Source organism: Pelodiscus sinensis, chromosome 4 (genome assembly GCF_052426305.1).
Source record: "Pelodiscus sinensis isolate ZL-2025 chromosome 4, ASM5242630v1, whole genome shotgun sequence".
NCBI classification, from domain to species: domain Eukaryota; kingdom Metazoa; phylum Chordata; order Testudines; family Trionychidae; genus Pelodiscus; species Pelodiscus sinensis.
Genome location: NC_143055.1, coordinates 79,368,123 through 79,392,043, shown reverse-complemented (window position 1 = coordinate 79,392,043; position 23,921 = coordinate 79,368,123). Strand labels below are relative to the sequence as shown.

General features: G+C 41.9%; 1 protein-coding gene across 3 annotated transcripts in view; it reads left to right on the top strand.

Annotated features, from left to right (window-relative positions):
• Positions 1 to 23,921, top strand: part of LOC102455426 (uncharacterized) — a 108,864-nt gene that overhangs the window by 25,151 nt on the left and 59,792 nt on the right. For all 3 annotated transcript variants that reach the window (XM_089777961.1, XM_075930095.2, XM_075930096.2), the window contains 4 exons: positions 7,964 to 8,160; positions 11,040 to 11,104; positions 13,558 to 13,664; positions 18,938 to 19,049. In XM_089777961.1, the coding sequence (XP_089634087.1) occupies positions 7,964 to 8,160; positions 11,040 to 11,104; positions 13,558 to 13,664; positions 18,938 to 19,049 (481 nt within the window). The remainder of the gene's footprint in view (positions 1 to 7,963; positions 8,161 to 11,039; positions 11,105 to 13,557; positions 13,665 to 18,937; positions 19,050 to 23,921) is intronic.

Here is a 23,921-nt window from a genome sequence, read left to right as displayed (position 1 = left end):
AGGATATGAAGACTATGCTACAGTCCCAATAGAAAATCATAGAAGGTGTGATAAAAGTGGGAACTGTGTAATATTTTTATGAATGCTATGCATAGCAGTGACTTAGTTGACTTGGTATTGCTCCCTACTGGGTGAAAAAAAAAAAAGAATTAAAATTCTGATTCTGAGGCAGTGCAGGAGACATGAAGTGTTTCTCTCACATGAATGTCTGGGGTATTATGAATTGTCATTAAGGACTGGGGGATCGAAAAAGACATTATCAACCATGATGACTAAACAATTGACACTTCCCATTGTTGGCAGGCTGAACATGTGAATTCAGCATGGCTCTGCCGGAAAAGGGCAAGAACTTAAGAAACAGGAGGCTATGATAAGTGCTGACATTTCAGAAATGCAGAATCTCATTAGTCATATTTGTCACATTTTTTTGGCTTATCCTCGTCCATACCTCCATGAACACCATTCCATTTTGTTGCAAGTACATTCTTTCCATTTCTGGCCAAAGGGTTTTGTCATTGGTCTGCCTAGCAGTCATTTTTGTCTATGGATATCCAGTCACTTATGTGAGTTGTCTTGCCTGGGAACTACAGGCGGACCCCGACTTACATCGCTACTGGTTCCTGGGGAAGTGTCGCAAGTCGGGGGTGTCGTAACTCGAACCCATATTTATGATAGGCACTGTGCGCCATCGTAAATGTGGGCCGAGGATGTAAGTCAGGGGTTTTCAGGTCCTTCCACACTTACAAAAATGGTCGTAAGTGCAGGGGGTCGCAACTTGGGCCGTCGCAAGGCAGGGCCGCTATACATGACCCGCCTGTCTTTTTTTTGCATCATACATCACCTACACTACATCAGTAATCTCTGCTACCTTCTGATTAGGGATGTGAATTTTTAACCACTTAACCGTTTACCAGTTCACATCCCCAGTTCAGCAAGAACAAGTGCAAAGTTCTGCACTTAGGATGGAAGAGTCCCAAGCATTGCTACAGGCTGGGAACTGACAGGCTAAATGTCAGTTCTGCAAAAAGGACATGGGGATTACAATAAATGAGAAGCTAGATATGAGTCAACAGTGTGTCCTTGTTACCAAAAAGGCTAATGGCATATTGGGCTGTGTTAGTAGGAGCGTTGCCAGCAGATCAAGTAAAGTGCTTATTCCCCTCTGTTTGACTCTGATGAGGCCACATCTGGAGCCCTACATCCAGTTTTGGTCCCCCTACTACAGCGAGGATGAGGATAACTTGGAGAGAGTCCAGCAGAGGGTAATGAAAATGATTAGGGGTTTGCGGCACATGACTTATGAGGAGAGGCTGAGGGAACTGGGCTTATTTTCTCTGCAGAAAAGAAGAGTAAGGATGGATTTGATAGCAGTCTTCCACTACGTGAAGCGGGGGTTCTAAAGAGGATGGAGCTAAGTTGTTCTCACTAGTGGCAGATGACAGAACAAGAAGCAGTGGCCTCAGGTTGAAGTGCTGAAGGTCTAGTACAGTGGTCACTAACCTTTCATGGCTGCCGGGTGCCCAGGGGCAGGGCCGCTCACGTGCCAGGCGTCGGGGGGCAGGGCCACTTATGCGTCGCAGTTCTGGGGGTGGGGCCACGCATGCACCCTGAGCCCGGGGCAGGAGCCGCCCATGCGCCACACACCCGGGGTCAGCACCACACATATGCCGCACACCAGGGGCGGGGCCAGCCCAGATGTTTCGGCGGGCGCACATAAATGCTCCGGCGGGCGCCATGGCGCCTGCGGGCACCGCGCTGGGGACCACTGGCTCCAGTAGAATGAACTGTTTCAGTAGGAGGCTGATGAAGCACTGAAATTGTTTGACTAGCAAGGTGGTGGAGTTTTCATCCTTAGAGGTTTTTAAGGACAGTCTTGACAAAGCCTTTTTTGGAATGATTTAGCTGGGATTGGTCATACTTTGTGCAGGGGATTGGACTAGATGACTTGAGGATCAATCACACATTGTTTTCCCACAGGGCCCATCCCATTCACTGTATAAATGGGTTGGTGCTTACTTAATGAGCAGCTGTTCAATATTTTGTTTTCTTTTCAATGTGTGAATCCCTTAATTAATGACACTATTCAAACTTTGCTCTGAATATAAAATTACGTTCCTTATAACCTTTCCTATGCTGCTCATCATTTTGGTATCTGAATGCTTTACAAACATGAATGAATTCATTTTCACAGCTACCCTGTGAAATGAATGGATATTATCTCCATTATATATTTGGTGTGTTGAGGCACAGAGAGATTAATGTCAAAAGTTTCCACTGATTTTGGGTGTCCAATTTGATTTTTCAAAGTTCTTTTCATTATAAAACACTTTATATGTTCAAAGCACATATTCTGTTTAATTAACTTGCAGCTACAAGTGCTCAGCTCTTCTACAAGTCAGACCACAGGGTAGGGGTCCCCAAAATTTCAGCTGCCAGGGCCACATCACTCAGTCTTGCTCTTTTGTTAGGCTGGAGTGGGTCAGTCTGGATAGTCACAAAAGTTACATCATCCCTCCATTCGAGCAAAAGGGATACATATCTACCCTTGTCTGACAACCTTCTCATGTTACACAGGATCCAGGCTAGAAGTCTTCAGAAACATGACTGAGTGAACAAGTGGAAGGGCAATTACAGCCTTCACAAACTTTTCCCCCTTTCTTGCATGTGTTGAAGGGCTTGAATGGTAATAGCTGCTATTAGATTGCCTGCCTGCATTTTCCATGTGAGCTGAAAATTTCCATGTTTTCTCTATGCCTCAGGATGCGGGTTTTTTTTTAATTCTTTTTGGGGGGTTATTTTTGAAAGTTTGAGCAAAAATGGTTTAGCTGTTTTGAGACTCAAATCTGTAGGGGGAAAAATGTAAGGACGTAGCTGATAAGCACAGATTTATCAGGTAGTCGAGTCAACTCGTTGCTCCCCCCCCCCTTTGCTGCCTCTTGCACCAGTCCAACTGCTGTGCCTCTGTGTTTCAAATGTAGCAAGAGCCCTGTGGGGCTCTTGCTACATTTGAAAGGCTGAGGTGGTGCAGCGGGAACCCGGGGTGAGTGGGGACTCAAGCAAACCCCTCTAGTCCCATTTCCCCGCTGTGCCTCTTCCTTTTAAGTGTAGTAAGAGCTGCCTGTGGGGAGAGGAGTAAGACTGGCACAAATGGGGACTGCTTCAGTCCCCGCTCACGCCGTATCCCGCTGCGCCTCTGCCTCTCCTGCCATCCCCCTCCCTGCAGAGATGGTACTGGGGGAACCAACTTTTACACTGGCTCCCCTAGTCCTGGTTCCTGTTCCACCTTCTCCTTGTTTCTTCTGAAGAGCCCACAGCTCTTATTATATTTAAAAGGCAGAGGCGCATCCAGGATAGGGAGTGCTCCTCCCCACCATTTATCAACTAAGTAAGTACTTGATGGAAATTCCATCAACTACTCGATTAGCTGATTAATTGAAATTTAACATCCCTAAAATGCAGTTTGTTCAATATTATTTTTTGGTCAAGTTTTCTTTTTGACATGCTTCAGTGGTTTAGACTGGAAGGTTTAATTTAATCAGCAGTACAGCCCTGGCATTGAAAAGTTGCCCTGACTGTCCATTTGAAATGGGCCAGATTAGGCCAACATAGGGAAGGATAATTATTTTCATGTGCATAGTAGTGCTCCTAGTTAATTGGTGGTATGGAGGCAGGGTGAGCTGAAGCTGGGATGTTCCAACTCCTCCTTGCCCTACTCCTGCTAGTCTTGTGGCTGTGCTGTGCTAGGTTGGTAGGAGACCTCCGAGGAAATGAAGCCTTTCATTCTGTAGAATTTAGATTTGCCTGGGTGCCTCAAGCAGACTGTATACAATCCACGGGCAAGGTGTTTATACTACTGCTTTGAGCCATTTATTCTGTTCATAACATGTAGACAAGCTTTCTGAGTTCTAGTTCTGATTTTGCTACTCACTTTCTATGTAGCTTTGAACAAGTCATTGCCTTCCTTTGAGTCCGTTTCCCTCACTTCCACATGTGGTAGTCAATGTTCCCTCTAATTTTTTCCATCCATGGGCAGAATTCCATTTTATGTGCGAATGTGTACCAGCAATAGAAACACATGCTGTTGGCTGTGAGTGCTGGGCTAATCATCTGGGCTGCATTTGAATCTGTCCTCGATGGTTGCCCAAGCATAATATTGGTGGTAGTGTACAACCTCACAGCATTGCTGTGAGGTTAATGTTTGTGTTTTTTACAGTACATCATAAAGTGCTAAGTAAATGTTAAAAGTTATTTAATTTCCTTTCACATTATTTTCTGATCTAAGACCATATCAAATGGCTTCTCAATATATCAGTGCACCATATTCAGTGAATTTTCCTTATCTTTTTATGGCTAAAATAGCTTGAAAGAACAGATTTATGAAGTATAATCTTTCCTGTTTGAATTCATGGTAGGCTGAGTTTCCTACAGCACTATGAATAATCCTTGCTGATGTATAGTCACACAGCTTGTCTCTTAATCCTTTATTTAAATAATGGAATTATGTTTGCAGATTCCCCAATGCTAAGGAATCTCTGCAAAATCCTGTGAACTTTTTACAAATGTCAGTTAAGAGTTCACTGGTTTCTTTGCTTACTTCCCTTGAAATTTTATGTATATCTGTTCTCCAGGTTTTATGCATCTAACTTTTCTGTAATTAATTTTGTTATGTGTAGAGTACGCTACCTCTATTAGAACAAGAACATAATTAGTTCAGGAGGACTGTTCCAAAAGCAAAATAATTTTAAGTATGCATTTAGAGCTTGATGACTACTGATTTCAATGAGAATTGTGATGTTCAGCATCTATCAAGAGCAAGCCCTGCAAGAGAAACTTTGGGAGACTATCTAGCTTCTAATCCTGCTTATTCCATTTATTCTTCTCTCTAAGTACAATTTTTCAAATACAGGAGATTTTCACCTTCTTATGAGAGGAAGTGAGTCAGGTGGCCTCTTTAGAAGCTATAAAATTTTGGTTTTATTTTAAGTGATCATTGCTTCTTCTCAGAGAAGTTCTTTGAAACAGAAAGAAAAGCCTTTAAAGCTGGAAAAGCAACTACAGTAGAACCTCAGAGTTACTAACTGACAGGTCAGCCATTTAACACACCTCATTTGGAACTGGAGGTATGAAGTCAGGCAGCAACAGATGGTTAAAAGCATAATTTTCCTTCTTCAAAGTTTAGCTTCAAAGCTGTATTAAGTCAGGGTATGTCTAGACTACATGGCTCTGTCGACAGAGCCATGTAGATGAGTTTACTAGATATAGGAAAATGAAGCGTCAATTTAAATAATCGCCACTTCATTTACATCAAAATGGCCGCCGCGCTGTGCCGATCAGCTGTTTGGCGGCACAGCAGGGCAGTCTGGACGTGCTGCGGTCGACAAGGGAAGCCTTTGTCGACCGCTCCGGTAAACCTCATTTCACGAGGCATAACGGAGTGGTCAGCAAAGGCTTCCCTTGTCGACCACGGTACGTTCAGACTGCCCCGTTGTGCCACCAAACAGCTGATTGGCACAGCATGGTGGCCATTTATTTAAATCGCTGCTTCATTTTCCTATGTGGGCCCTTTCCTACAGAGGCCCAGATGTCCAGTGGGGAGCCTCACTACCCCCACGTCCCGGGGACAAACAGGTATGGGAAGGTGCCAGCCAGAGTGGGATCTTGTGGGTGGGAGTGGGGCCACAGGACGGCTGGGCTTTTTCCTCTATGCTGAGTCCGGCAGTGGCAGCATCCCATGGAAAGAGGACTTGTATCCCTGCCTGCTGGAGGAGAGGGGGGCAAGGTGTTGTGGGGAGGCGTGTGTGAGTGGCAGATGCTCTTGTGCCTTGCCACACTGTCCCCAGGACGGGTGCTGCTGGGTGTATGCGGGCATGCCCATGTGCCATGAGCAGTGCTCCTGAGTACGTGTGTGTCTCCATGTCCCTAGCCTTCTTCTAGTGGTGGCTTGTGGTGGGAGCCCGCCCTACCCCGGTATCAGGAGTTTTAGAAGCCTCCTCAAACCTGTGAGCAATAGCACAAGGGTCCTCTGGTGCAGCCTCCTGGGGCTGTGTGCCCCGGACTAGCGCTCCTCGTGCACAGGCTGCTACACAATCCCCAAGCCGAGAAGGGTGAGCGAGGCACGTGCTCCAGCCTCTCAGCATCGGCCGCCTCCACTCTGTGGGTATGTCTACACTACCCCGCTAGTTCGAACTAGGGGGGTAATGTAGGCATACTGCACTTGCAAATGAAGCCCGGGATTTGAATTTCCCGGGCTCCATTTGCATAAGCGGGGAGCCGCCATTTTTAAACCCGCTGGTTCGAACCCCGTGCAGCGTGGCTACACGGGGCTCGAACTAGGTAGTTCGGACTAGGCTTCCTATTCCGAACTACCGGTACACCTCGTGGAACTAGGAGGGTAGTGTAGACATACCCTGTGTGTATAGGGAAAGTAATGGCACTCACCTGATGTGCCTTCCCTAGCCTCAGATGGTGCCTGGGAGACATCCAGGGCATGAGGTACTGGCTCCAGGGTGAACATGGTGATGGTGCTGGCCTCATCCAGCTGTTCCTCTTCCTCCTCCACGTCTCTGTCCCCCAGAAGGGTGACAACAGGTGTTTCCAGCTGTGAATCCACTGCCGGGGGGAAGGGACTGACTCGCCCCCTAGGATGCAGTGCAGGTCTGTACAGTAGAGTTCAGCCCTGGAGCAGGAGCTGGGCTCTCTAGCCTTGGCATAGGACTGGCAGAACTCCTTTACTTTCATCTGCACCTGCCCCTGGGTGTGGATGTGGCCATTGTTGGCCAGGCTCTCAATCATCCAGCCGTAGGCATCCATGTTCCTATGGCTGGTGCAGAGATCCTGGAGGTTTGCCTCCTTTCCCCAGACCTCATTGAGGGTCAGGATCACTGCACCAGACCGGGAAGGTGCATTCCTTTTCTGTCCCCAGGCAGCATCCTGGGAGCCTGCTGCCTGCTCAGCTAGAGCCATGGAGGGCTCAGATGGAGCATGGGAGTGTCTCTTGGCAGAAATGACAGCCATGCAGGCTGCAGCAGTATGGCAGAGGAAAAGCAGGGTCTGCTGTTTGCCACAAACCCTTTCACCTGTGGCTGCAGCTTTAAGGGCTGCAGGGGAAGGGGGACTACAGAGTTTTGATGAGTGTGGACAGAGGGGCCAGCAGGGCACCTGTGGGAAGGGTGGGAGGCCAATTATTTCTAAATAACTCCAGCTGCCCTGTCTACACACACCCTATTCCGAAATAGCTATTTCAGAATAGGTGTTATTCCTCATAAAATGAGGTTTACAGAATCTGAAATAAGTCACCTGTTATTTTGAAATTATTTAGAAATAATGGGCTTGCTGTGTAGACTCTTGCAATGTTATTTCAGAATAATGTCCATTATTCCAAAATAATGCTGTTGTGTAGACGTACCCTAAGTTCTCTGTTTTCTCCACCCTCCGTTACAGTTTACTTGCGCTAATAAATTGTCAATGACCTGTAAAGTTGCAAGGCTGGTTTTCTATTCTGATTTCCTGTACCTGCCTATCTACGTGTGGAACTGTTGGTCAAGAACTTCTTTCTGTATCCTACCTCTTCCTTGGGTTATATGAATATTTATTCCTGATTCTCTTCTCACATCTCCAACCATTGTATTAGTGTCTAGTTTATGGTGGCTTCTTCACTCCTCTTCTAGTTTTGGGGGGTTCTGTCTATGATTACTTCTACATTTTATTACTGAGCAGTATAATTGATATAAATGTGTGGTCTTACCTGTCTTCTTGCAGATAATATAGTTAGTTGTCTTGACAGTTTATTCAGTATTGTTTTGAGTTTGCAACTATAAAGGCTCTATGCTGTATCTTATTGGCTAATGTATAATTGAGTTGCGTCTATGAAAATATTGGTATGTGTTAGTTATTACTTGTGAAGTGATTAATCATTTTTAGTTTTATTCTGAAACTTAATATTTTAATGTTTTTAACTCTTCAGGCACAACATGGGGTTTCCCATAGTAGAATGTTCTTCTGATGGACATTTTACTCTATCCAAACCACCTGATACAGGGGGCCTAATCTCTTTTGGCACGGTGGCTGAACAGTTGGTATATGAAATTGGCAATCCTCAGCGTTATCTCTTGCCAGACGTTACATGTGACTTTTCTCAAGTTTCCATTACTGAAATTCCAGGTTAGTAGCTGTTTCCAGTAGAGGACCCTTATATTAAGGAAATCTGCTTAGTAAGTTATGTTGTCAAGGTAAAGTAGTTACTGCAGTTTCCATACTTTCCATGTAGCTTTACTTGCTAAATTTGTTCTTCTGAAGCATAGTATTAAGATGGGCTAACTCACAAGAATATCCAGATTTCTTGGTGTCAGTCATTGGAAATTTGCATTAGCTGTGACCCATTCAGCATATTTTTGAGTAACCTAATTATTTGTTTCTTAATTAAATTACACATATAATATATACTAAGTTTATTAAACAATGTATTTCTATAGCACTTCAAATATTTTTGCTGGGACTTTCAGGAAGTACTCCCCTACTCTATTATATTTCACTAAATATTAGTCCAGCTCACCTTCTTTTTGTTACTAGTTATTGATACAGTGCCTCCTTCTCTCTCACTCCCACACATATTCATTCTCTTGGCAATGACAGCATATGATAAAGCTTTGTTTTTTTAGCCACTTAACGGTGTCACCTTAAAGAGTAAGATTTTTTAGCTAGAGAACACCTATTATAGAAATCCCATCCCACTATCCTCCAAAATACTTTAATTGCAGGCCCAGATTTGAATACTAGACTTCAAGATCAGTAGTTTGGATAAGCCATCTTGCTAACCTGGCTCATTTAGAGTAACTTGACATCTTTTAATTCTTAGTCCCCATGTTTTATAGACAAACCAGCTTAAACAAAAATTTGCTTTTTATGGATCTTACCCAATATGGGAATCTAATTTCCTTATACAACCCCAAACAATTAAAACTCAAACTAAAAACTCAAACCTAAACTTCATATTAGCTTTATTTTTAAGGAAAACATTTCTGTCTTAAAATTGTACAGTTAACTTTCTGCTCATGCAACATAATCAAATGACAAATAGTCTGATAAGGCCAGCTTGTTGCTTTTAGCCACTAGTCTTTTAAAAAAAAAATAGAACCTTAACCTTCCAATGAACTTTTAGCTTGTAAATGACCCGATATGACACGTTTGAACTTCAAATGAACTTTCACATGAACTTTCAGTTAGTCCTCCTCTTAGAAATATAACAGATGGACGATAGGCAGATTTCTTAAATACTTTTAGTTTTAAGTGCTTTGACATGTACACCAGAAAGAACAGGGCATGCTATCTATTTGTGATGTTCACATTGCAGATTTTATTGTACTGCAGGATTAGTTACAATACATGCTTGAACTAAGAGGTATTGCTGCTTTCTTTCAGATGATGGATGTCATTCATTTCTTCTTCACCTCGTTTAAAAATCCTGCAGATCTTTCATCTGATTGCAGAAATATTATTCTTTAATAGCAGAGGGGCAGGTTAAAATAACCCTAAGTGAACCTTGCTATTATTGTATTTTTGATAGTGTCATTTAAAATTATTGTAAATTTTCATTCTTCAGAAGGTATCAGAAGAAGTTCTCTTTATTTTTGGTCTCTATTTATTTTAGAATATTTGTATGATGACTTCCATATTTTGCTAAACACTTGCAGACATAGATTTATTAGAGACAAGCTGCATCTTATTTAAATGTAGGTGGGGTTATACATACAGGCTACGTCTAGACTACATCCCTTTTTCGTAAAAGGGATGTAAATTAGACATATCGCAATTGCTAATGAAGCGGGGATTTAAATCTCCCCCGCTTCATTAGCATAAAAAAGGCTGCCGCTTTTTTTCGGCACGGAGCTTTGCCGGAAAAAAGCGCCAGACTAGACGCTGATCTTGCGGAAAATAAAGCCTTTTCTGAAAGATCCCTTATCCCTCTATGAAATAAGGGATAAGGGATCTTTTGGAAAAGGCTTTATTTTCCGCAAGATCAGCGTCTAGACTGGCGCTTTTTCCCGGCAAAGCTCCGTGCCGAAAAAAAAGCGGCAGCCATTTTTATGCTAATGAAGCGGGGGAGATTTAAATCCCCGATTCATTAGCAATTGCAATACGTCTAATTTACATCCCTTTTACGAAAAAGGGATGTAGTCTAGACGTAGCCACATTGAATAAGACCTTGATCCTGCATTACTGAAGTCAGTTGGAACATTGCAGTTGACTTCATTGGTACAGGATCAAGCCCTAAGATTAGAGAGACAGTGCTTTGACTGACTTCTTACTCGTGTTATGATATGTAGTATCAAATACATTATTTGCCCAGAAATGTTTTTTAGGTTATCTTGCTGCTGTTATCAACAGGGTTAGTAAGGCTACATAAGGCCTATAACTTTTACCATCGAGTTCCAGCCAGGACATAGTAGCCTACCATTTTCCTCCAGACAGACTCTTGTCTTTCTCCTTCTGTTAATTCCTTAATCTTAAGTGAAGCAGCCCAGCCCACAAGCGAACTGCAGTCAGTGGTGTGATACATTATCACTTGCTACTCTCTTTCCAATTCTCTTTCTGTGAAACCCTGCTCAGTTGGGAGAGGGGGTCAGGTCACAGTCCCAGAGATCTAAGAATTTCAACTTAATATGCCGCTAAATGTCAATAGTTTAAGATTTTTTAAAAGAAATGCAAAATCCTTGAATTTACTAGGAATTGTAGATGTGTGTCTTCACTGGCAATAGAGCAGAAAACAAAAGTTGAGTCCTAAGGCTATGTCATGTTGCGTATTGAACTAAATTACATAAATATTCCAACAGTTATGTTAAAAGGCAAATTGAACATAGTCCATGGATTTGTACACCATGAAGTAGATGTTTGATTTGCTAATGCAGATGAGACTATTCAATAGAAGACTTTCTCATTTGCATGGACCTTGATAGGAATATTAGTGACATTCTTGGTTTGCATTATGTCACAAACAGAAATTATATTGAAGTTATTAAAATAGATATTTTTAAACATTCTAGGTATTGAAGGTGGGGCAGTGAAAATTCATGGAGCAAAAGGATCACCTCCTTCAACATTTTATAAGGTTCTTTTCTTATTACTTTGATAATTATGTAGAACGAAATGTTCTTGCATTGTGAAATGTTGATATTTTGGAGAAAAAAAGCAGTACTACTAGAAGGTGAAACACTTTTCCACACCTAGTGTTTTGACACACATAAGTGAAATTGCTATATCCTAAAGTGAGGTTATAAGTCTGTGAGCAAGTCCAGAGAACACCATAGTAAATAAGACTGAGGATTCCTTTAATTATAAAATTCTGCTTTCAGTCACAAAATCATATTTTAATTAAAGTTGTCATTATTTTTAAGTTAGCTCTCAAATCCTATCTTGGTTCAGTGTGAAACATATTAAGCACATGATTCCCAAAGACAAAATACTGCATAATTACTGATACTAGGATCACTCTTTGCTGTTTCAAAAAGGTCCTGTGAAAGATTGATGAATTAATGTTCATAATGTTTTATATGACCCTATTAGAAGATGCTACGTAAATGATTTTTTTTTTAATTATGGGTTACCATAGTCTTGTAGTGGTCTTTACTCCCTTCAGTGACACCAATTTAGGCAAGCAAATTCCAGGTAAACCAATAGTGAAACTTCAACTTTGTGAACAAGATTGGATCCATAAATTAAAACTGCTGTTAGTAGTACAGGCTGAACCTTTCTAGTCCTGCATCATTGGGACTGCAACACCAGAGAATTTGCCCGGCCACTGGAGGTCAATATTATCTAGCAGCATTACCAACACTTCCACTGCTTACTGGGCTGTTAGAAGACATTTAAGAATAAAGTAGAGCTAACTAACAGCACAGAGCACTGAGAGCTAGGACTGCTGGCTGTAAACAAACTTTATGGGACCACAGGAAACTTGGTCACATAAGTGGACATCTGGGTAACTCTTATGCTGGACCACAGATATTGCCGGATCAAAGCAGAGGTGATTTGACTGGATCTATTTAAAATTATTAAATTATGTTTTTATAGAAGGAATAGAATCTATAAATACGCTGACATTATTGTATATGTGATAAATTATAGCCCAGACAATTTTTTAAATGTCCAATGATTACATTTAAAATATTTCTGTCAGCTTGAAAGAATATATATAATATAATGTATATGATGCATTTTATATCTCAAGGTAGTGTTTAAGTTACCTTTTAAAAAAAGGTATTTAAGATTTTAAAATAAGCAGTATTGTTGTCAAATAAGATGGAAGTATGGTTTTGGACATAGGTAATCTCAGTGCAGAAGCCATATGAATCTCTAAAGTTATTGGGTTGGAGTATGCTACTCTTTTACATATAAATGAATAGTGCCAATTTCTTTTTTCTCTGGTACTCAAGCAGTCCTTAAGCTTTCCACTCATACATTATTTTTCAAATAATCATCTTTATGTCTGCTTTATAAAGGAATATATTTTGTCTTTAACCATCACAGTAATGACTATATAATCTATGACTGAATAGGCCATGACAGTCTCCTAATTAACGAGGTGTTGGTTATTTGTAGGCATAGTCTCCACCCTCTGTACAAAATTAACTGATTGGCCTTGTATATTTTTTCAGTCTTTCAGTATTAGATAAAGATTTCTAGTTACATAATGTTAGAATAAAAAACTCTCATGGTGGTCTCTGCCTGGGAACAAACTTTTCCCTCAGGTTTGGGGGAGGGGAGAGTTTCAGTTGTTTTTGAACTCTAAAAATAAATTTAAGTAATTAAGAGGATTTCTGATTAGTCACTGATAGAATTCAGATTGCTTTGTTTTCCAGAATCAGATTTAAGTAGTGCGTTTTCTTCATTGAGGACTAATCATTGCAATTTTTATATTAAAAAAATATAATTTTAAAAATAATAAATATATTCTAAAAATGACACTGAATAAAAAAGGCATTACATTTCATATCAAAAGCACTTGAATTCAACATTTGAAGGAACTAGCAAAAAATTTAGATACATAATATTTATATTAAGAAAAATAATTAAAATATGAACTCTCATGTATTACAGGATAGTAAAATAGTACTAAAATTAATTGTACATAAGTCAACAGGACATTTCAAAATAGTTCTTTAGAGACATTATTAGGATATATACTGTAATGAAAATGTTAATGATAAAATGTTGGGTGGCCTTACTGAATTTTTGTTCTGAAAAATCAATGAGACATTAATCAGACTTATTTATATTTGTATGTATTAGTTTTGTGGAATTGTTTACTCAGAATCTCAGATAACATAATGAATGGGCAGGTATTTTGCTTACATAATCCTCTCCACAATAAAACAAAAACTTAGACCTATGAGGAAAGTTCTAAATATGTATAGCTGTGTTAAGTGGAGGGGCGTGCCAATAGAGTAAGTGTGTTTGAAGGGTAAAGGAAAATGCAGGAAGAAAAAATATTTAGAGAAAATATGACTTTTACAGTAAACTATGAAAAATCTTTCTATTCATTTTATAATCTTTAATTACTAGGTAAATGCCACTTACCTGGATGGTTTTAGAGCTACAGCTGTCTGCACAGTGATAGGGCCAAAAGCAGTAGAAAAAGGAAGACGAACTGCAGAAAGCATTCTGAAAAGGTATTTATTAGAAATATGCTTTATTTTTGTTGTTTAAATTGGAAATCAAAATATAATGATAAATTGTATTAATAAGCTGGCAGTCTTATCAACTAGTAGATATCCTCAAATATTGCATTCTTTTACATGGAAGGACATCTCAAGATATAAATGATGTAAATTATAGAACCTCTTTTCCTTTCTCCATAAAATCGTTATGCAGCTACAAAATACTAGTGACATGATTTATCAGCAAATAGATTGTTTCTGGATGTGCAAGAAGTGAAGTGAATAACTTGCTAACTTTGGACCAGGGCCCAGTTTCTGTCTTAAGGCATCCTAATGACATTTTGGAACCTCAGAACAGTTTTCTTATTTTATTGAACAAACTTTAAAAACTATTGGTCCCCATCCAGAGGTCTGGGCATATATCTTCCCATACATTTAAAAATCTTAACATAAAGGACTGCCTATAAAAGATACCTGCTTACACCTGAACAAAAAAGGGGATTAAATAAAGGTCTAGAAGTTTAGTGCATCTTAGCTTTCATAGACCAAGGGCAGAGAAGTGCGTTGTACAGTCAGTGACCCCTCTCAGAGAATATCCTTTTCTTTATATTGAAACTCCATCTCAAGTGATTGGTTCTGCCAACTCAACTGATTTTGGTTCCAACTCAACTGATTTTGGTTCTGCCAGAATGAGACTGGGACAATCAGTCTCCCAGGTAAATAGGTGTTTATATACACAGAGAAAAAAGCCCATAGTAGCTAGCATTTGTTACTCCACATTAACTCCCACTGTGGATGGACACTTTTACAATGTGCTAAGAGTGCCATTTTGCACATTAGCTTTAATATATGATGCACAAGTTAAACTATCTAAAGGAATTTGTAGTGCTCAGTAAGAGTATCTACAGGGGATTCAATGCGGAGTAGCTAGTACACTTCAAATTCATGCCCTAAATTATTGCTAAATTTCCTGTGTGCAAAGTCTGAGGTCTCAAACTCTTAGGCATTTATAGATTAAAACCAACTTCTTGAATTCTGTCCAGAAATGTATTGGAATTCAGTGCAGATCCTGAAGTGCTGGGCTAACACGCTTTTAATATGCAACTCCACTTAGAGTAGGTCTACATTACTGCTTAAGTTGATGTAACTTACAGCACTCAGGAGTCTGAAAAAGATACCCCCTTGAGCGAATCAAGTTACAGCAACTTAAGCACTGTCCACACAGGTGCTGTGTCCCAATAGTCTAATTTATGTCAATCTGGGAGGTGGAATAATTATGCCAATGGGAGTGCTCCCCTGTCAGCACAGAGTGTCTTCAGCAGATGCGTGACAACAGCGCAGCTACACTGCTGTAATGCTTCTATGTAAGCTACCCTTAAAATGCCACAAACTGGTCATTCCTCCATTTTAACTCAAAAACGGGTGGATGGATTAAAGTGCCTGTCAAGTCAGGACTGAGCTAGCATTTACAGGAAGCCCAGCTAAGAAACAAAGCCATAATTCTGCTTTGGGTAGAAACTCTTTAAAGTAGCAATGCTATTGGGGCTACAATAAAATGACTGCAAGTCCCACAACAAAGGTTGGGTCAAAGGACACACAGAACATAGCTATGTACTGAAAGCTGCTACAGAACATATTTCAAACTTAAGCACCTGAATTTTATAAGTATCTGTTTACTTCATTGGGTGCAAGATTGCTCAGTGGATCAAAAAAATGTTGGCCTCTTGTTTTTAGTGTCATGCCTGATTTTAGAATCCAAGTTTGCTCATGGCTTTGCATAAGCTAAGAATGATAGATTATCTTACATAAGAACATAACATAAGAACGGCCGTACTGGGTCAGACCAAAGGTCCATCTAGCCCAGTATCCTGTCTACCGACAGTGGCCAGCACCAGGTACCCCAGAGAGGGTTGACCGAAGACAATGATCAAGCGATTTGTCTCCTGCCATCCCTCTCCAGCCTCTGACAAACAGAGGCCAAGGACACCATTTTATCCCCTGGCTAATAGCCTTTTATGGACCTAACCTCCATGAATTTATCCAGCTTCTCTTTAAACTCTATTATAGTCCTAGCCTTCACCGCCTCCTCTGGCAAGGAGTTCCACAGGTTGACAACACGCTGTGTGAAGAAGAACTTCCTTTTATTAGTTTTAAACCTGCTACCCATTAATTTCATTTGGTGTCCTCTAGTTCTTCTATTATGGGAATTAATAAATAACTTTTCTTTATCAGCCCTCTCCACATCACTCATGATTTTATATACCTCTATCATATCCCCCCTCAGTCTCCTCTTTTCTAAACTGAAAAATCCCAGTCTCTTTAGCCTCTCCTCATATGGGACCCGTTCCAAACCCCTAATCATTTTAGTTGCCCTTTTCTGAACCCTTTCCAAGGCCAAAATATCTTTTTTGAGGTGAGGAGACCACATCTGTACACAGTATTCAAGATGTGGGCGTACCATAGTTTTATACAGGGGCAGTAAGATGTTCTGGGTCTTATTTTCTATCCCTTTCCTAATAATTCCTAGCATCCTATTTGCCTTTTTGACCGCCGCTGCACACTGTGTGGAAGTTTTCAGGGAACTATCCACGATAACTCCAAGATCTCTTTCCTGATTTGTCATAGCCAAATTAGCCCCCATCATACTGTACGTATAGTTGGGGTTATTTTTCCCGATGTGCATTACTTTACACTTATCCACATTAAATTTCATTTGCCATTTTGTTGCCCAATCACTCAGTTTGGTGAGATCTTCTTGGAGTCCCTCACAGTCTGCTTCTGTCTTGACTATCCTAAACAGTTTGGTATCATCTGCAAACTTTACTACGTCACTGCTTACCCCTTTCTCCAGATCATTTATGAATAAGTTGAAAAGGATTGGTCATGCCTGATCTTATAGCGATCACTGGGATACGGCTAGACTACAAGTTTTTGTTGAAAAAAAGTACGTAAAATGTGCTCCACATTTTGCATACCTTTTTCCAATTCTTTTGTCGGAAGAGGCTTTTCTGACATGTCGGAAAAAAACCCTCTTTCTGAAGCCCCCTTCTTCCTCATAGAACGAGGAATACAGGGACTTCCAAAAGAATGTGTTTGCTCTTCTGCAAGAAAAAGTGGAGGAGCAAATGCATTCCCTGGATGCGGCAGAGTTTTTTTTTTTTTCGGAATACCAGAAGTATCCCGAAATCTCCCCCGCCCCCCGCAGTCTAGCCATACCCTGTGAAATCTCAGAAAACTTCTTTCTTATGTGTATTTCTCCGTGTCACTAGATGATACTATAGAGTGTTTTGCTACTTCTGAGAGAAAACACAGCCTCTGACAACAGTTTGAGGTGATTGCATTGAGAGGTTAAATGGTGTCCCTGGTTTGAGGCTGAGGAAAGAATTTGGAAGCTTTTAGACACAGGCACATTCAAACTGTACGTGCCACTGGGGTTTGTCTGAAAGAAATAAAGAGTTTTGCCACAGGTGCCAAGGATACCCCCAAGGCCTGTTCAAATTCCAGAGAATCCATAAGAGGCACATAGCTATATCTGCAAGTTGTAATTTATTCTAAAGTCTCTCTCCTGAATTAATACATCCACCAGCCATTTTGGCTTCTCCATCTCTCCATTCAGAGCAGCCTACTTTTGAGTCTGTGCTGATTGGCTACAGGCTTCCCAGCAGTTCTACTGCTGTGGTTTGTGGTGGGGGATGTGTCTCAAAGTCCAGGCTTCAGCCTGAGCCTGAACATCTACACTGCAGTTTTTAGCCCTGCAGCCCAAGCCCAGTTTGGTTCACCCAAGCTTTGAGACTCTGTGCCACAGTCTGTCATTGCAATACAGACATAGCCAAAGTGAGTCAGTAGCTGAGCTCATATTAGAACTCAGGAGTCCTTGGCTCTTTACTCTAGACTGTGATGTCTGGAATACTGTAATTCCTGTCCCTTTTTTCTCATTTCCAGTTGCTTTAGCATCTGGTAAAATTCAAATTTAAATTTTATGGCAGTTTGCTTTTAACTAATAAAAGTTATGTAAATACCATCTAAAATTAAATCCTAAATCTATCAAAAATAGGTCAACCTATGTTATCTGTGACTGCTGAAGATGATCTGCAAAGGAAAAATGGGTATATACTTTTTTTTAATGCATTATGAAGGAAGCTAGAAAGATGTTTTTCCACTGTTTTTTCCCCTTTCCTCTCTCCTGCTCGTTGTTAACCATAGACACATTGGGAAAGTCAAGTGTTGTCTTCCTGGGTATGTCTACACTACCACCCTAGTTCGAACTAGGGTGGTTAATGTAGGCAACCGAAGTTGCAAATGAAGCCCGGGATTTGAATTTCCCGGGCTTCATTTGCATCTTGCCGGGCGCCGCCATTTTAAAATGTCCGCTACTTCAGACTCCGTGCTCGCGGCTACATGCGGCACGCGGCACGTTCCATGAGGAGTAATGGTAGTTCGGAATAAGAAGCCTAATCCGAACTACCTAGTCCGTGCCACGTGTAGCCGCGGGCACAGAGTCCGAACTAGCGGACATTTAAAAATGGCGGCGCCCGGCAAGATGCAAATGAAGCCTGGGAAATTCAAATCCCGGGCTTCATTTGCAACTTCGGTTGCCTACATTAACCACCCTAGTTCGAACTAGTGTGGTAGTGTAGACATACCCCCTGTTTTTAGTGGAAGTCTCCAATGGAAAGGAATATAGAGAAATGTACTTATAGCTTCTCAGCTCTTGACTGAAGAGCTGGGGATATTAAAAATTCAACAAATAACTTTTCTTCGGACTGTCCTTAGGCATTTAATACAAAGAGGGATTAACACAAAACAAGGAATTTTAAGTCTGAATAAAAATGCTTCCTCAATTCAGTCAAGTAGATTTCACTTCCTTGGTATTTGTGATATCATTCATGTATTTCTTAATTATTCATAGAGTTTTCCAGGAAGAACAAAGATAGGTGCTGAATTTCTAATGTAAAAGTAAGCAGAATGTATTAATGTTAATAACATTTTCAGCTTTCTTCATTTATCAGAATGAAGCAAATAAAAAAGTACAAGCCCATTGATTTTCCTTTGCAGGCCATCTTTAGAATAAATTAAATAAACAGAAATTTAGAATCGAGATATCCAGACATATTTTGAGTATAACTAACTTGATATTAACACTATGATAGAGAAATAAATTTACCCAGAAAAGAAGTATTCAAATCCAGATTTAACTAGCACACAGAACTAAAACTGATGGCCTGCACTGTTACTGCATATAATCTTTTTGAAGCAGCTTGCTAATAACAAAAAATCTGTTGCAGGACTCGCCTTATTTTCAGTCAGCTTGGGTATGAAGACTACTGTTCAGTTAACATACAGCTCTTAGGTTCTGAAGAAACATATGGACCCCATGCTAAAAAGAAAACAGATGATGTAAGTATTAAGCAGAAAATTATGAAGTTATCTATTTTAATTCCCCCATGTTGTTCTCTTTATATAACTTTTAAGAAGAGTTACAACATCTTTCAAAGACTTTTGCACATTCCTAACTTTAGGTTCATGGATATACCCATGAACATCAATGTGAGTACTCAAAAATTAACTAATGAGTAACTCTTTATAGGATTGAGATATTTCTGTGTGATAAATACATAATTATGAAATCTAAAGAAACACTTTTCAAGTAATGTGTGTGAGTAAAGTAATATATGTCCAAGAACAACCCTCATAATAGTAGTGGGTTTTTTTATGTACTGTATTTTCCGGCGTATAAGGCGACTGGGCGTATAAGACGGCCCCCTAATTTTCTAGTTAAAACATAGGTTTTTGCCTATACTCGCCGTATAAGACTACCCCCCCTTAAGAGGCCAACCGGCAGTGCCCCAGCTGCTCTGTCCCAGGGTCCACAACAAAAGCCTGGTCTGCTGGGGGGGGGGCACTAGCTGTGCCCCCCCCCCCCAGCAGACCAGGGACACGGGGAGCAAAGCCGCAGCCGTCTCCAGCAGACCAGGGACACCAGGAGCAAAGCCGCAGCCGCGGTGGGGTCCCGTGCCTCCCCGGCTTTGCCAGAGCAAAGCCTCAGAGGCGCAGGACCCCTCCACCTCCCCGGCTTTGCTCCCGGTGTCCCTGGTCTGCTGGAGACGGTCCCCCAGCAGACCAGGGGCACCGGGAGCAAAGCCGAAGCGGCGGCGGGGTGCCGCGCTTCTGAGGCTTTGCTCTGGCAAAGCCTCAGAGGCGCGGCACCCCGCCGCTGCTGCGGCTTTGCTCCCGGTATCCCTGGTCTGCTGGGGACCGTCTCCAGCAGACCAGGGACACTGGGAGCAAAGCCTCTGAGGACGCCGGCAGCGGGACAGCCGCGGCGCGTCTGGGCTGTCCTGCTGCCGGCTTCCCCCGAGGCTTTGCAAAGCCGCGGAGGGGCTCGGGCAGCGGGGCAGCCCAGACGCGCCGTGGCTGTCCCGCTGCCAGAGCCCCTCCGCGGCTTTGCTCCGCATCTTCCTGGTCTGCAGATCAGGGAGACGCGGAGCAGCTTTTCTCGCCCCGGAGTTCACGGGCGGTGGGACCGCGAGGTCCCGCAGTCCGTGTCCTCCAGGGAGAGAAAAGCTCCGTTCGTACCTGCAAGTCGGGGACTGCCTGTTTGTTTATACCTGGAAAATACGGTAACACATATTACATATATTTAAATTATATTGAAATACTTTAAAAGAATGTTAAGGTTACACAATTAAGCATTCATAATTTAGGAAATACCAGAACTAAGGTTGCCTTGTGCATATGCATTATGAGCATCTTTAATTACATGATAATGTGCTGTGTTTTGTGACATGTTAAATTCACATGTACAGGTTTGAATGATAGACACAGTGTGTGCAACTACCATGCATCTGCTGCAACTAATGGCATACATGAATGTCTATAAAAGACAGCAGTAAATCTTGAGTTAAGTCATACACTTTAAATATTTAAGTTGTGTGGCTTGTTCCAAAACAGTAGCATCTAATTCTTCTTTGTCAGTTGCAAAGTCTTGCAAAATTCCAAGATACAAAACTCAGTCTGTGAATCTGATGTGAGGAATGTGTCAGCATTGTCAAATTGCTGAGTACATATGTTTTTAGAAGACTAGAACATGTGTTATGTAGAAAGTTAACAGTCTATTTCTACAGTAAAACTAGGTAACTTATCACTGTAACTAGGGTTGCCAGATGGTTTTGACAAAAATTCCGGATACACTTGATCTCAGATGGGGCGGAGGGGGGGGGGAAGGGTTATCAGGAGGGGAGCGGGGCTGGCAGGGGAGATTGGGGGGAACCTGCCAGTGGGGAGCAGGGCTGGCCAGGAAGGCGTGGGGGGGAGTAGGGCTGGCTGGGGGGAAAAGCAGAGGGGAACCGGCCAGTGGGAAGTGGGGCTGGCCCGGGCGCACGCAGATCCCGGGACGCTGCTCATTATGATATCCGAATGCTTCATAAACCTTAATTTGGTGAGGGGTTCTTATAATCCCTGTTTTATAGATAAGTATGGAGAGTATAAGATCATCAGACCTCATGGTCTCAAGTCAAGCAGCCAAAAAAATGAAGAACACTTGATTAGTTATCTGTGAAAAGGTTAGTTTACGTGACTTGCTTAGTGCCACATAGAAAGTTTTTGTAGAGATCAACATAGAATCTAATCTCTAGAGTAACATTCAGCTGCCTCAACTAAAGACCATCCTTTCTTTTCCTTCAGTCCCCTGCCTCATTCAGTACACATCTTCCACGTTTTGGGGGAAAAAAATCTGCAGTTGTCGTACAGATAATTTCCTTCAGGACACACCCTTATTCAGATCAATCCTGTGCACTGAATGAGGCAGGAATCCTGTGGAAAAATGTGACTGTAACTAGAGATATTGTCATAATGCATATGTCCAATGGGACTGAATTACATTTACACAAATACTTGACTTTTGCTTGCAACCTTGATGTTCTTGTAAAGCAAATTGCAAAATACCTAGAGATTGTATTATGTAGCACCATATTGTCACATACCTGGTTAATCAACAGGATTGTAACTCATGGATCTCTGGCACTTGAGCTAACAGAACCACTAATAGATATAGTAGATTGTCATCCTTTACGGAGACCAGCACTACAAGGTAATGAGGAACTTTGTCAATAGATTTAACGGATACCACTTTCCATTTCAATCTGTCCTTGACCCAGTTTTGTCTCTTCTCCTCCCCTGCCCAAGTTCCATTCTCCCCACCTAATCAATTCCAGTCTCCACTCCTCAGGCTTCTCATCTTAGCCCGAGTCTCCTTGCCTGGTCTTCTCTGTCCTTGTTCATGCATTCCCAGTTTCATCTCACCACCAACTCATTCCCCACAGTTTCCATGCTCAGCCAATCATAGAATCCTAGGGCTGCAAGAGACCTCAGGAGGTTATCGAGTCCCACCCCCTGCCCAAAGCAGGACCAATCCCAACTAAATCATCTCAGCCAGGATTTTGTCAAACCGAGACTTAAAAAATCTCTAGGGATGAAGATTTTACCACCTCCCTAGGAAACCCATTCCAGTACTTCACCACCCTCCTCATAAAATAGTTTTTCCTAATATCCAATCTAAGGCCCCCCACAGCAACTTGAGACCATTGCTCCTTGTTCTGTCATCTGTCACCATTGAGAACAGCCTCTCTCCATCCTCTTTGGAATCTGCCTTCAGGTAGTTGAAGGCTATCAAATCCCCCCTCACTCTTCTCTTCTGCAGACTAACAAGCCCAAATCCCTCAGCCTCTCCTCTTAGGTTATGTGCTTCAGCCCCCTAATCATTTTGGTTTTGCTGGATCCTATCCAATGCATCCACATCCTTTCTGTAAGGGGGGGGGGGAGGACAGAATTGGATGTAATATTCCAGATGTGGCCTCACCAGTGCCAAATAAAGGGGAATAATCACTTCTCTAGATCTGCTGGCAATGCTCCTCCTAATGCACCCTAATATGCCATTAGCCTTCTTGGCTACAAGGGCACACTGTTGACTCATATCCAGCTTCTCATCCACTGTAATCCCCAGGTCCTTTTCTGCTGAACTGTTGCTTAGCTAGTCAGTCCCCAGCATATAACAGTGCTTAGAATTCTTCCATCCCAAGTGCAGGACTCTGCTCTTGTCTTTGTTGAACCCCATCAGATTTTTTTTGGCCCAATCCTCCAATTTGTCTAGTTCACTCTGGACCCTATCCCTACCCTCCAATGTATCTACTGCTTCTCGACCTTAGTGTCATCTGCAAATTTGCTGAGGGTGCAATGAGGGTGCAATCCATCCCCTCATCCAGGTCATTAATAAAAATGCTGAACAAAATTGGCCATAGAACCAAGTCCTGGGGCACTCCACTTGACATCGACCACCAACCAGACATTGAGGCGTTGATTACTACCGGTTGAGTCCAACAATCTAGCCAGCTTTCTATTCACCTTACAGTCCATTTATACACCCTTAACTTACTGGCAAGAATACTGTGGGAGACTGTATTACAAGCTTTGCTAAAGTCAAGGTATATCACATCCATCGACTTTCCCATGTCCACAAAGCCAGTTATCTCATCATAGAAGGCAATCAGGATGGTCAGGTCTCACTTGCCCTTGGTGAATCTATATTGACTATACCTGGTCACTTTCCTCTCATCTAAGTGCTTCAAAATGGATTCCTTGAGGATTTCCTCCATGATTTTTCTGGGGACTGAGGTGAAGCTGACTGATCTGTAGTTCCCCGGATCATCCTTCTTCCCTTTTTTAAAGATGGGCACTACATTTGCCTTTTTCCAACTGTTGGGGACCTCCCTTGGTCTCCACAAGTTTTCAAAGATAATGGCCAATGGCTCTGCAATGTCATCTGCCAACTCACTCAACACCCTCGGATGCATTAAATCAGGCCCGATGGATTTGTGTATGTCCAACTTTTCTAAATAGTTCTTAACCTGTTCTTTCTCCACCGAGGGCTGCCTACCTCCTTCCTGTACTGTATTGCCTAGTGCAGTAGTCTGGAAGCTGACCTTGTCTGTGAGGACAGAGGCAAAAAAAGCATTGAGTACTTTAGTTTTTTCCACATCATCTGTCACTGGGTTACCTCCCTCATCCAGTAAAGGTCCCACACCTTCCCTGACCACCCTCTTATTGCTAACATGCCTGTAGAAACTTGTTTCCCTTCATATCCCTTACTAGCTGCAAATCCAGTTGCACTTTGGCCTTCCTGATTACACTCCTGCATTCTCGAGCAATATATTTATACTCGTCACTAGTCCTCTGTTCAAGTTTCTGCTTATTGTAAGCTTCCTTTTTGTGTTT